The 14,556-nt window shown below is 37.5% G+C and overlaps 2 protein-coding genes across 2 annotated transcripts; both read left to right on the top strand.

Annotated features, from left to right (window-relative positions):
• Positions 1-367: 367 nt before the first annotated feature.
• Positions 368-4,125, top strand: LOC117784771 (ras-related protein RABF2a). Its single transcript, XM_034622584.1, has 3 exons — positions 368-730; positions 2,098-2,225; positions 2,998-4,125. Exons 1-3 carry the CDS (start codon positions 688-690, stop codon positions 3,604-3,606), a joined length of 780 nt encoding a protein of 259 aa, XP_034478475.1. The 5' UTR covers positions 368-687; the 3' UTR covers positions 3,607-4,125.
• Positions 4,126-12,619: 8,494 nt separating this feature from the next.
• On the top strand, positions 12,620-13,541 carry LOC117784419. The gene is made up of 2 exons (XM_034622153.1): positions 12,620-13,280; positions 13,344-13,541. The coding sequence occupies exons 1-2, from the start codon at positions 12,687-12,689 to the stop codon at positions 13,440-13,442; spliced, it is 693 nt and encodes a 230-aa protein (XP_034478044.1). The 5' UTR covers positions 12,620-12,686; the 3' UTR covers positions 13,443-13,541.
• The last annotated feature ends 1,015 nt before the right edge of the window (positions 13,542-14,556 follow it).

Genomic DNA, 14,556 nt, shown 5'->3' with positions numbered 1-14,556 from the left:
ATATTCTTAAATTTGAATTTTTGTTAGGTTTTTCTCAATATTCTGATATTTTCTTAAATCAAATTTGTAACTTCTCTCTCCGAAGAGTGAAGGGTTAAATTAAAATCAAAACCTTTATTCTACCTAATTTCGCATTTTAAATTTTCATTAAATTTTTCGCATTTAAAATTTTAGTTTCGCATTTTTTATTTGCATTAAATTTTTTATTTATTGCATATAGCAACTTTTATTGCATAAAATTTAAATATAAACGGCAAAACTATCAATCATATGCATTCGATAGTATTGTATTCAGCCCTGACTCAACAGCAGACAACATTGATATTTCGCACAGCTGTTTTATTATCGATAAATCGCATCATCGATTCATTCAAGGCAAACAAAAATAATTTTTATCTTATTTATTTTACAAGTGCGCTGCTGGTAAACAACATCTCATCCAAGTGTTAAATCCATTTCATCGGGACTGCTCCGATTCAAAAGAGAGATAAAACTTAAAGCCGCGCCAGCGTCGTTCTTTGTTATACTATTTGTCGTGGACCACCTGCAAATATGCAGCAATAACAATAACAACGTCGAAATCAAAAACAAAAACGTAACAACAACAGCAACGTCATTGATTGTTGTACACATACTTGATAAATACTCTGCCATGCCATACAACTGATTGCCATTATTGCCAATAAGATGAGAGGAATTGAGGGCAAAGTGGTTGTGCTTGGTTCGCGAGGTAAGCACAAAATGCAATTTAAACCAGTTGAATTTTAATGACTTTGAACTTCATCCTCAAGGCATCAATTGTATACATAACTCTAGCTGATCCGTATAGCCAGTAATTTGCTACAATTTCAGCAATCGCAATGAGATAAGCTCAGCTCACAGCAAAAGCATGAATCGATAAGCGCCAACCTTGAAATCACTGCAAGGGGGAGCGCGGCAAGAGCGGGGCTTCCCCCCAGCAGCGGGTGGTTCACCTATCCAAGTAATATCGTGCCTGGCACAGCTGCTTAAATAGCTTCTTAAGACATTCCTCCAGGGGCTTATCACCTTTTTCTGGCAAACTCAATCCTCGGCATTTGATTTGAGCTTGCAAATTGCGATAATAATAGTATTGACAAGGTCAGAAGACCTTAGGAATTGAGCCACGCCAAAAATATGTATGCACATTGTTATATTCACATATATATGAACATATATATGTACATTGCATATATTGTAGCATTTGCCGTTCAACGACATTCTCCATAATAAGCACACTTTCAGCTTAATCAGTTCTTTTCATTCTACAAGATGAGTCAGCACTGATATCGAATCAACTTACGAGTATAGGGTATTTTCACAACGACAATATAACAAAGAATAATTTGTTTGTAAGAATATAATGTACGCATTCACTACTTCAATTCCAGGTTTCTCTTATCACCTGTTTTTCCTTAGCTCTATGTCTCAATAACACCTTTTGTTTATTGCTCACGCTTTGTTTATTTATCAGATACGCAATACCCCAAGATTTTTTGTGTTGGATCCGAATCATAATCTTTTCTAAGCCAAAATATCTCTTATCTTATAATTTGACCTACATACGAGTGCCCATATATACCTTAAGTGTATGTAAGTTGCAAATTTGAACATGAAATTTTTAAACTTTAGTTTTATCTTAATTTGTTTGAACATATTATAATTAAAATGTAGTTTTTGGTACTTCCCAATAGTACAATAAGATAACAATAATGCTTTAAAAATTCCATTAGTTTTATATGATTTTTCAAAAACATTTTTTAGCCCACATATAAATATTTTTCTGACGTAATTACATTAAACTTCTCGTAGTTCAATGCAATAGAATTTAGCTATATTTAGATAATATTTATTATATAAAGCTTCTTCCCTTTGTAAATAAGGATAGATTGTGAATATAGTACAATACCTTTATCTAGATAAAAGATAAAGATCCAGCCCTAAGAAAGTAAAGAAAGTAAAGTATCACAACAGTAAAACCCTTTTTGTAGATGTAAGGTTAAACATGTAAGGGTATATGTAAGCAATATAGTTATTTAACTCTATTTATAATTATTTATATTTACATTATATTTTCAGGAGTGGGGAAATCTCGTTTGGTCATCAAGTACATCAAGAACGCACTGCATCGCGCCGAGGAGCCAACGATAGCCGTCTCGTTCTTTACCTGCAACATCGTCTTGGACGATGTCAAAATCAAATTACAAGTGAGTACAACAAGTGCTGGTCTATTTAAGAGTAAACTGAAAAGAGTTCTGGCACTCCCCATTGCCCCGTAATCCTATTTGCTTTATCAATGGCTTGAGCGGCAGCTAATCTGAGCTTTTGTTACCACTACCTACTGGGAAAGGGTTCCAGTGTGGGTTGATGCTTTTATTTTGTTATTCCTTCGGTCATTTTATTCGCTTTTTTATTTGCAATTTTTGCGTCCACTGCACTTTGTGTTTATTTGCTTTTTTTTTTTAGTCGCGAGCGCTTTTCTGCTTTCTCTCTTTCTTTATTTTTCTATTTTATAGTTTATTGATAAGCTAACAGTTGTTTTCCCTTAAGCTAGGGTTGCCATCCCTTTCACAATGGTTGACCGTAACTTCTCTGCTCTGGCGCGAATTCGATTTCTCTTTTATATACCATACATACACATGGCAAATAGTTTTCGTTGTACTGAGATTTTTTTTAGCTCTTTGTTCTGATGCGTTCTCTGAACATGTCGTTGCCCCAAATTTTTATGAAGATTTGAATTGTGCACCATAAAGATGAGCAGAGCACACACAACCACATTATGATTGTTATTATTGTGGGAATGCGAAAGCATAAAGACCGAAATTGCAGAATAAACGCGAAATGACTCAATTAAAGTTCCTGCTCTTAAGTGCAAGGCGAGGCAATGTCAGGGTCAGGGGGGTCACTTACTATTAAGATTTGCTCTTCACTTGATTGCGTACTTATTGCCATAATTCTCCTTTTCATCTATAATTGCAGATCTGGGATACCGCTGGTCAAGAGCGCTTCAGAGCAGTTGCTCCCATGTATTATCGGAATGCGAATGCAGCTATTTTGGTCTTTGATCTGACACAGTACAAGACATTCACGGAAATTAAATCATGGATACAGGAACTGCATCGCAACGTGCAGGATCCGATGATACTGACGCTGGTGGGCAACAAGATGGACTTGCAGGCCCAGCGTGCTGTATCTCGAGATGAAGCTTACGTATTTGCCAGCTCCATTGGGGCCACCTACTTTGAAACATCCACCGAAACTGATCAAGGCCTGGAGCAGGTGTTTCTCTCAACGGCAATGGGGCTGGTGCGACTTGCCGATGAGGGCAAAAGTCATTCTCTGCGCTCCTTTCAATCCACCGATTCGCTGGCCTATACCAATGGAAACACTGCCTTCAGCCACACCGTTGCTGCACTGGCTAGGAATCAGGATAGTGCAGCTTTCCGCCTGCCCTATGTGCATATCGGCATTCCAGTCGATGGCCAGGATGTGAAGACGACGGGTGAGGGTCGGCTGGAGACGCCGTCGTGGAGTATTGAGCATATCGCTCTGGGCGAGGTTGAGAATCCCCGCTGGTGCTGCTACTGAAGCAACCAAAGCAACAAACGATACAAGAGAAACAAAAGAAACTGCAACTGACAACTTTTCAACAGCATTGTGATGTTAATTAAACAGGTTTACTTTAGTTATGCGCCTGCACTCGAATATATGAATTGGCTAAGCAATCAAATCCAAATACAAGACCACCCCCAACATAAAATAACAAACAAACTGATAGGGTACCAAGCACTGCGACTTCCGAGGCGACCTTGACAAGGACATTGGACATTACGCCAAACGGACAGAGCTGCTAAATGTTAAGGTAGTTGTAAGCTTAACTGTTAAGTGTAACCAGCAAATGCCTAATGTGTGTATATTATTTATAAATATTAACAAGCAGTAGCGTCGCTTAAAGCTCACTTGACTTTACCGCCTAATTAATCATTCACAAATACATATACGGAGAAGGACGGACGGAGGAAAGGTTCCTCTCGTTGGGGTGTTATCACAAATCATGTACAAACTCGCACTTTATACAAAATATACATAATACATATACTTAAAGTACACATAATGCTTGGTTTTTGACACGCCCACAAGCAGGCATTAAAGCTAACTCGCCTGCAAATGCATTAACTTGGCCATTAACACAGCAACTTGTCGTGTAATTGGAATTTAATGGGCTCCACATCCAAGGGTTATACGAGTAAACATACGAATACAAGCTGGGAGCTTGAGTAGCATTCGAAATGCTTTATCTGCAACCTCATAAAGTAGCGACGTTCTGGAAGGGAGTATCTCCTTCGAGTTGTGTTCCTTGGGAGACAACTTTGGCGATTAGGTAATATACAAAACTTATGGTCAGTTGATTTCTTATGTATAAATAATATGTGCAATTTAGCGTAAGACACAAGAATGAAGAACAACAACAGCAACAACAACAAAAAAAAGACACAAAACTCATTCAAGTGTCATCAACACATTTGGCAACCGTTGGACGTGAACCTGAATCTGAACCTAAACCTGATCCTGATGATGATGATGTGGTCGAGGCGGTTGTTGGTTGGTGGAATTGAAGCTACAGTTCCACAGCTGCTGCTTCTCGGACATTGATTTGCCATTAAGCGTCAAATGAGTTGACTCAACGACACCCACCAAACGAGTCTCCCTGTGTATGTGTGTCTTATGCACTCAACCGGAAGTGATACATACATATTTATATATAAATAATATATACATACGCACGTGTAGGTGCGGCCATTTGCAAGGCCTGTCTTTGTATTGTGGCAAACTGAAACGCACACACACTTACACACATATTGACATGACTGATAATGGTGTTTAAACGGCTGGCTTAATGATCTAGAAATGCATCAATGTAATCAAGGTAAGACAGTCTGTTGGCCTGCAGGGATTCATCGTCAATCTATTGTGACTCTTAACATTTGCAGTCGGGTTAACCTCATTGTCGTCTATGTAAATTGCTTACTATATTTACAGAAGTACATACATACACACATACTTTGCTCTGTTTTACAGAGTTATCATCTCTTAGCAATTTGTGGCTTGACAGACAATTTAATTGCTATTCGAGATAAATGTGTTGGAAAAGAAGCTAAATTTCAACTATATTTGATAATTAACAACGAGTCAATCACTGACCAAATTTAGTTGACAAATATAATTCAGACTCTGTACTGTAAAGAACACAATGGGTATATTAATTTTTTCATAAGGAAAATTGCATTACAGAAGGAGACAGCTACAACCCCCTAAAGTATATTAAAAAAGTGTATTAAATAAGTCAATCAAATGCGTTTTCAACTAATATGCAAAACCATTCTAAAGATTAAAATTTTGACAGCAAAAGGATTTGTTCATTCGTATCATTTTGTGTTTTAGCAAAAACAATGTGTTTGTTTATTTGCATATTGTTTAATATTTTAATATGCCATCAGCAGTGAGATTTCTGAAATCAAATTTTCAAAGGGGAAAATTCTATATCATTGGCATTCCGATCAGCTTTTATTTGTTAAACGAATTTATTATTTAACATGTTAAGATAGAATACACTTTGCATATTTTATTAAATTGCTACCTATTTCCGACTAGTTGGATTAAAAAAAATTCAGACAATTCTCAAATTTTGTAAATTGTTGCCATTTTTCACGCATGAATTTATTTTTTTCTTTCCTTGATTTACCTACAATATGTGTAAATTGTTATTGGGCAGTAGATTAAAGTACTTTAGTTGGCAACAACAGTTTTCTACATACTCAATAAATATGGATATGTATGTGGGGCCCATGCATATAAATTGAATTAGATATCCGCTTTGGCATATTTACGAGTCTGTTTGTGTAGAGTATGTACATATGTGTATATGGTCATGTCAAATACGCTAAAGTTCTCAATGCCACATAAATTGCACACTCAGACAAACAAGCACAAATCAAATATGCAAACGAACAAATCGTTGTGTGTGTGTGTGTGTGTGTGTGAATATTGTTGTGCCTGTAGTTGTGTCAAACTGCCTCACCTTTCGCCCTTCCTTCCTTTCTTACTGGCTTGGCCCAAAGCTTTGTTATTCATGCATATGATTTTGAATATTTAACAGGTAGCACGGTTTGTGGAATGCAGCGGAAATCGCTCGATTCTGTTGCATACTTAATGGCGTCCAATATGTGAGTACTCTTTTAGCCATGTCGACCATATATTTTGAATTTTGTACACTGGCTGCAATTGCATGCTTAGCATGTTGGCAACACATGTCGAGTTGTAGATACAAGATACAAGTTAATATTCAAGTTTGTTTAACACGTTTGCTCTATTGAATTCACTTTGCATTATTTGCTGTCTCTCTCTAATGCCCCAAAATTAAACAAATTGCCATAATAGATGTTAAGCAAATAAATTGAATTAGAATCCATTTAAATTGACTACAGACGAAATTGTAGCAATTGCATATTGCACAAGACGACGGGCATTAAATCAACAATAAGGCAAAATGGCTTTGCTACAAATTTCTTGAATGCCTCGGCTCTGGGCCACTGTCAAGAAAAGTAGCAGCCGTTGAAAGCTATGCAGCGACATGGAAAAGACCACAGCAGGGAATGCAGATGATGATGGGCAACGAACGAGAATCGGGAAACGAGGGGATACAGACAGGGATACAGAGCGGCTGTCTCAGGCTCAAATCCCGAATGCATAGACAGCTGTTGTGTATCTGCAGCTCAAGCACACACAAAGGCAATGTCAACGGAGGAGGTGGTGGGGAGGAGTTGGTGATGAACAGACGACGAGTGTTGGCAGTTTGAAAAAGCAATTCAAATGGAATTTAATGCCATTTTAATTGAGCTGCCTTGCAATGTCTTTTCAACCATTTCTCACTCTCACTCTCTGTCTCTATCTGTATTTTTCTTCTGTCTGCTTAGATTTTTGCTACTATTTCTACAGTGTGGATTCAGTTAAGTTATTTATAGTAAACACTTTGTGTTAAAAGATTTTTTCATTGAAATTGCATATCATTCAATCGGTTTCCCCAAATCGACAACTAAAGCAGCCAAAATTTCAAATATATCTACTTTATATATTGAGAGTGAGACGACATTAAATATTAAATAAAGTGCATTAATAAATAATGTACATTCCAGAGAGCAACTTCCTTGGCTTAGAACATGCAACTTCCGAAATTCGTTGTTTATAATTTAACAATTTCACGATATTCTTTTCTTCGTTCTTTGCTCCTTTATTCTGTTTTGTTCTGTGCTGTTTACACAAATTGATGTGCAATGCCAGCAACAACATAATTTCAATTTATCATAATTTGCTCGCAAATTACTTTTTCGCCAAAGACGACGACGCCGTTTGCCAACTCACGTTGCCAATTTGGGAGCGGCAGTCGACAGGTGAATCAGGTAAGACCATAGTAAATGGAAATGGTAGCTCAACTCAGCAAATATGGCAGCCATTAAAGTGATAAACCTCAAGCCAACAGCTGCGCAAACACATTGGACCCATAGGCATTTCTTTGAGTGTGGGTTGCTTGGCTGCCTCCTAATATACACACACATCTGTGTATGTGTGTGTGTGCCATACATAACGACTCTATTTGTCTAGACCGAGTAACTGTGGCAGCAACTCTATTCATATTGCTCTCTGTCTTGGTCCACATTGATACCCTATCTCTATCCTTTGAGCAGAAAACGAAGCCGTTATCGTAACTGTTATTAAGAGCCATTGAACTTTGAAATTAGTGCATCCTATGCTATAACACGCTTATGCTCAGATACACTTAAAATCTCATTGTACACAGGGTGAGTATGGCTGCAGCAAAGCACTAAGTGATTAATATTAATTATATTTGATAAAATATTATTCAATATAATTTTAATAAATGCCTAAAACTATGCTTTATTTATTTAAACTCAATTTTTTTATTATTATTAAAAATATAATGAAATTTTTACAAAGGATGAGTGTCCTGCTACCTTGCAAGGCAACTTAAACTAATCAGAAATTAATCTAAAAATGAAAACAAAATTATTTATGATAGAACATAACAATGAATTAAAGATAACTTATAAGGGGGAGGCTTACGGGGTGATACTGGGGCGATCGTGTTTATTTTTGGTCGGAGACCCGGACCAGGAGGTCTTAAGTACCCAGTCAAAAAAAAAATAAATAAATAAAAATAAAAATGTTATCTTAGCTTATTTTGTAGGCAATCCTAAAAGTATGCTGTACTTTTTAAGCAGAAACATTCATATTTATATTTTGTTTAACGCGTGAACCTTTTACAGATACACAAATACAACAGCCTCCACTCACACGCACACTCACTCACGCACACACTCACACACTCACTCACTCGCACCCAACGAGCTGTCATAAACATTGAGAAATGTGACTGCGATGAGTGGGCACCTTTTTGATGTTGTTTTGTTTGTTGCCGATGTCGTTGTTGCTCTGTCGCATTCTATATTCGCTTTTGTTTCCTTTGTTTACCTGCACACGCCGTTTGCCTTTTTAATTGTTAAGCACCAAACAATCGCGTCCTGTCGACTTTTTCTATGTGTCCTCCAAAAATGGTCACCTGCAACAATTGTTTGCCATTAACTTCAGTCAACTGGCAACAGGTTTTTGTTGTTGTGTCAACAACAATTTTACTAAAAATTGACTGCACATGTGTTTGAAAGAATTGAATACACCTGTACACTCTGACAAATATCCGCTTTGAGTTAAGCTTCACTGATTTCAGCTTCACATCATTTGTCTGCTGACATCGTTCAAGTCGATTGTTGGCCATGAGTTGGCATCTATCTTGCGGCGCATTGTACCTGAGTTTGATCTGAATATAAATCCAGTAGCAAGATTAAATCAAGTGCATTGTGTGCACAATTTCTCAGCTGAAGCATAAATCAGTGTTGCCACTATGGCCGTTTTCAGAAAGATATATTTTCGGTATACCGGACTCTTTAATAAAGCTAAAGAAAAAGCTAAATAAAAAAAGTGCTTAAATATAAAATTTTTATGGTTTAAAGAACAACTGAAGGTCTTCAAACTTTTAAAAACTTCATAAAATTTTATACATTAAACAATTATTTTATTTTCCCAATTTTTTTTTTTTTTACCTTGCCAATAAAATTAGTTTCTTCAAAATCTGCAAACTTTTAAATTTGAGATAATAATTTTATTAATATTTAGTGGTAGATGATTTCACTTTAGAACAGGCTTCCAGCTGTAGTGTTGAAGTTTACTTTAATAAAACTGACAGCACAATGGGAGAACAATGGCTTCTATTGGATGGCTTTATTACCTTTGGCTTTAACTTTGTCTCAGCTCTCGTAGTTGAAATTGACTGCCTGATAATATAAATATCATTGTTGCTTGCACATAATTAGCCAGGCAAGTCAACGATGCTCGCTCTTCTAACTCTAAGCCTAACGAGACCCCATAGAAAACTTTCTATCATGGGCGCTAGTGGCATTAATTTTGTTTCAGTGTGTATGAATGCGTATATACGTGTATGTGTGCATATGTGTGGGTATTTGGATTTTGGCTTAATGCTTCAGTCTGTTGACTTTGAGCTCTGTCGCTAATTAAGCCTGTTTATCGGCGTTAGTTTGGTGTTCAACTTTTGTTGAGCCCTGCCAGTAGACAGAGCACATCAGACATTAGACATGAGACAAGAGGAATCAGGCATCGGGAATCGGGCATCAGAGAGTGGGCAGCCTTTATCACTGCGACAACTCATGTGTGTTTGCTTGCCGGCGTTAGACGGTATTATATGTATACCCAGCTAGCAGCCAACTACGAGAATGCTTACAACCATATCCATGCCGATACCCACTCCAAATCTCTACCGCATTCCCATTCCCATTTCTATTCCTATTCACATTCGCATTCCCAATCCAATTTCCAACCTCTATTCCTTGTTTGAGTGCAATAATAAACCGATTCTCCCAAATGCCACAAAGCCTTCAAGTTCTCGTCTAATTGAGTAAATTATCCAGGGAAATGAAAATCGTATGGCACATGAGTGTGTGGCATATATGTGCATACCTACATACACACACACACACACACATATGTACTTTTAAGTGACTTTTGTCGTTGTGTGCATTTGTTTGCTGTCGTCTATTTTGTGGTTGATGCGCAAAATCTCAAACAGCAAAAATGCAATTTATTCACGCATACATATATACACACACACACACACACACAGTCATACATTTCTAGCAACTCAATTGTTTGTGGCTTGTGGGGCTAGTGACATTTTATTAGCAGCCAAAACTAATTACATGAAAATCTATTGCAAATGACAGCGACCACATTATGCAATTTGCCGGCAACTCCCAAAAGTAGGCAACACTTTTTGTCTCCCTCTTGCGATAGAATTGTCTCGTGCTATTAAGAGAAGAGCAACTTGAACTTTCCTAAACGGCATATTTTGTGGTCTGTCTGCGCTAATGAAAAGCTTTAAATATGCATCCGCACACACTCACACACACAACGCACACACACATAGCGTACGGGAGCAAACAAAGTTAGACTGCAGAGAATTTGAGCGCATCGGGGTCATCTGGCTAACGGGCGAAAAACCCAAATGATTTATCATGATGTTGCACATTCTCAGTGTCATCCAATTGCCATTTAACTTTGCCATGCATGCTGACAGTTTTGTAACCTGTTTAGCTTAACCTTTGACTAGCTTTGTCATTCAGGTTAAACACGTGTGTGCAGTTTTGATACCCTTTAGTAACGAAATTAATGTAAAGGATCTACACTTTATATAGTACACATTTGCTTATTTTATTTGTCACTTAATTGTTCACCAGAAAATTGATACTTATCGGAGTATTCACAAGTAAAAATAATAGTTTTAACCTAACAATTAAATGATTAATTGCTTAATTAAAACTACTATTTAATTTGAAATATGTTTTATTATTGTCTATTTTTAAAAGTTCACAAATGTTTTAATTTTTTAGAGTGTCTTCTAGGCGAGTAACCAATATTAGTGTCCGCTTACCTTTGAAAAATATAAAGCATAAAATTGGCTAGAGAATAAATATGGTAATATGCGGACAACTATTTAATTGTTTTTGTCCAAATTTTCAGTATAACAAATAACAAACCACTAATTTGGACAAAAACCATTTGAGTTGAATAATAGTGTTTATAGTTTCGTTAACTACAGCTACAGTAAATTATGTTTTATTTAATATAAAATACAGTTTCGACACCCAAATCGAAAATAAATTGGTGAAACTAAGTTAAGCAAATGGTAACAGTTTGTAAGAGATGGTTAATTGTACAGTGTATTTGTCAGGTGCACTTTTTGATTGAACTCAAATAACTAAAATGTCGATTTAAATATATGTATATTCTTTTAAAATTTTAATGGGTATCTTACAGCGTCGGATGAAATTGGCCTTAAATACAATTTCAAACAGGTCTAACTTGGACCGTCTAAGTATATAGTGTATATCCGTAAACGAATTACAAGTGTGAAATAGATGTGTACACATGGTTTTGAGTACGGGTCTGGGTCAGCCTTTGACCTGGAAAGGAATGGTCAACTACTTATTTCCGCTTTACTCCTTTTCGTATTCACTTGTTGTTAAGTTCAAGCTAAGCATTACATTGTAAATACCAGTAAATACCCGTGTCTGTGTTACTATAAATGACTGCACGGACCAACGGTGCGTATGATTTTAGTTTTTGATTGCCCTGTGTATTCTGTAGATATTTTGTAGACTGTTGATGAAGTGGCAAGAGAAAATTGGAAAGGAGGGCAGCTTTAAAGGAAGTACAACTTGCAATACAAATCAATGTTGGCATTTGGCAGCACTGAAATACGTAGCATAGTTTTCTGCTGCTGCTTGAAATTACCATGGTAATTAAGTACATTTTCTCGGACTCGACTCTTTGTCGTTTAAATCCAAACACAGGCTTATCCTGCTAGACTGACCAGTATACATCCGTTAGAGTTCGACAGGATATACGTATGTGTAGATGCGAGTACTTGTTGTTTGTCGACTGAGACTGACAACTACAGTGCCAAAGTGATTTGCACTTTGTTAGACTTTTTCAAAAGAAGTCTCAAGAGTGCATGAGTGCAGTTTATAATTATGTGTTCAAATGAGTTTCGAGCAGAGATACGATTAAAAGCAATAAGCAATTCATAATTGATCATTGATTATTAACGAGTCGCAGTTCTTGGTAATTGCTGTTTATTTCCTTCAACATCATTTATTCTCTGTGGACAAAAAGAAAACGCAATTATGTTTGTTATTTTTCAGCTTGTTCGACAAGCAACAAGTTATGTCGTCCACTTGTACTTGTTGCTCATTGGAGGGGTTTTATTTGGGCGCCGTCTGCTCGGTGGTTTCTCGTTTCCCGCAGCACTGATAAGCGAATTTGTTGTCATGGAGCTGTTGGTTGTTACTGATGGCTAATTAGACTAATTGACACTTGTCGATTGCCAACTAAGAGGAAATACTTGTAATTGCATTGTCTAATGGTTTGGCTATAAAAGCGAGTATTCTTTTCGCTTACAACAACATTCGAAGTGGTAAAATTGCATTGAACAATTGAATAAGTGAATCTTAGCCAAGTCGACCATGTTGCAACTGAAAACTACACTGCTGTGCTGCGGATTGCTGGCAGTCCTAGTTGGCCACTGCCAGGTGGCGGCTAAAAAGAACGAGACCCTGGTGGATCCCGATTGCCCACCGGATGACGATCGCGATGGCAATGACGAGCTGTGCAAGGACTTTCAGATACTACGTGATCTCATCGATTTCGAAGTGCTCGCTGAGTTGATTCAATCCCACTATCAATGCGACGCCAAGTTCCGCAAGGCTGTGTGCTATTACAAGACGTCACGTTTTAACCTGGTTATCGAGCAACTGCAGAGGAGCGAAGCCTACCATGAATTGCTCGAGGTACTGCGCAACGCGGGAATTAACACCACGGACATTGACAACATTGCTGACATCTTTGAGTGCATTGAGGTGCCAATCATGCCGATCGACAAGAAGTACAACTGCAAGGAACTGCGTGGACACACCTTCATAGGCGATGTCCTGGCTGCCATGCCTCATCAGGCAATACGCGAATATTCGTACAGTTCCCGCGTTAACAATACCAACTTTGCCCTCTTTAGACAAACTGTAACCTCAGCCGAGTTCCAGGCCGCACTGCGCTCCAATCTGGTAAGTGACTGACTCTCTTGGCTCCCTGTTGACAGCTGACTCATCCCAATTAACATTTGACAGTTGAAACGCGACGCAGTTCGTGCCCTGAATGTCCTTCGTCGCAACGGCTGGGATTTGCCGGAGCTGCTCCGTGGCGCCATGTCCATTCTGTCCTGGTGACAAGCAAAATAGTGGCCTCTAAATGACTTACATCCACATGTATACAAAATATATCAGAATGTCTATTAAAATTGCCAATTGGTCTATTGTCGTGATGTATACTGCTGTCTCTTTTGTTATACTGAGATCTGGGAAGTGATGAAAATAATTGGCTAGGTAACATAATTTTCCACTTCAACCTCATTCTTGGTCAGTTCTGTGTTGCGAACATTACAAAGTTCAGATTTAATAATGTATGCACGTATTTGTATTTCTAAAAGATTACGCGACATTGTTAATAATTTCACTATGATCTTAATAAGATAGACTATTATTATATAGTATTTTTGAGGTAATATTAGTAAATTACCTTGTGTAAGATAGTTCTTCAAGATCTTCTATCTCTATCCTGCAGGAAAAGCGAGAGAGTTTATTGCGAGCACTGTTGCCAATTTTCAACTGTTAAAAATAGTCAGATTTTAAAAAAATAATGTAAAGAAATATTCAAAAATAAAATAAAAATATGCTTAAATAAACCCAAAACACAAAGACAAATTTTTGATTTAGGTGTTTCTTTATATTCTCAAAATGTTAGCCCTCTTACATATTGCTAGTATGATAGTGTGATAATCCATAGAGTTGCCACAAGACTACAAAAAGCCAGTTGCCAATCTAATTAAATGAAATTGTGCTGGAAAATAACATTAAAGTGGTAATATTGAACGACGCAGTCATTTTAAATATATTCTTGGCACTGCTTGCAGTTGGCTCGCAGTGTATGTGCCAAAATTGAACGTGGAAACTCTTGGCCAATTGACAAACAAATTAACGCTCGTTACACTTTCATTGCATGCGCTCAACTTACGATACAATGGCAGTTGTTACTTATGTAGTTTTCCATGTCTGCCAGTTGTCGTTTTGCCAAGCAGCAACAACAACGACAACAACAACAACAACAACAACCACAATTACAGCAACAATTACAGCAGCAGTTGCAAAAACCGGTTCTCGACATAGCGTACTCGGTTATCCTTGTCCCTGGCTTGTATAACGCATGCAATCGTGCAGCTTTCACAACGCAGAGGCCTTCTCATGGCAATTGATTTATGGCCGCGACGTGACTTCATTTTGGGGC

Source organism: Drosophila innubila (assembly GCF_004354385.1).
Source record: "Drosophila innubila isolate TH190305 chromosome 2R unlocalized genomic scaffold, UK_Dinn_1.0 1_C_2R, whole genome shotgun sequence".
NCBI classification, from domain to species: domain Eukaryota; kingdom Metazoa; phylum Arthropoda; class Insecta; order Diptera; family Drosophilidae; genus Drosophila; species Drosophila innubila.
The sequence above is the reverse complement of the archived record's forward strand: the minus strand, read 5'-3'. Positions and strand labels throughout refer to the sequence as shown.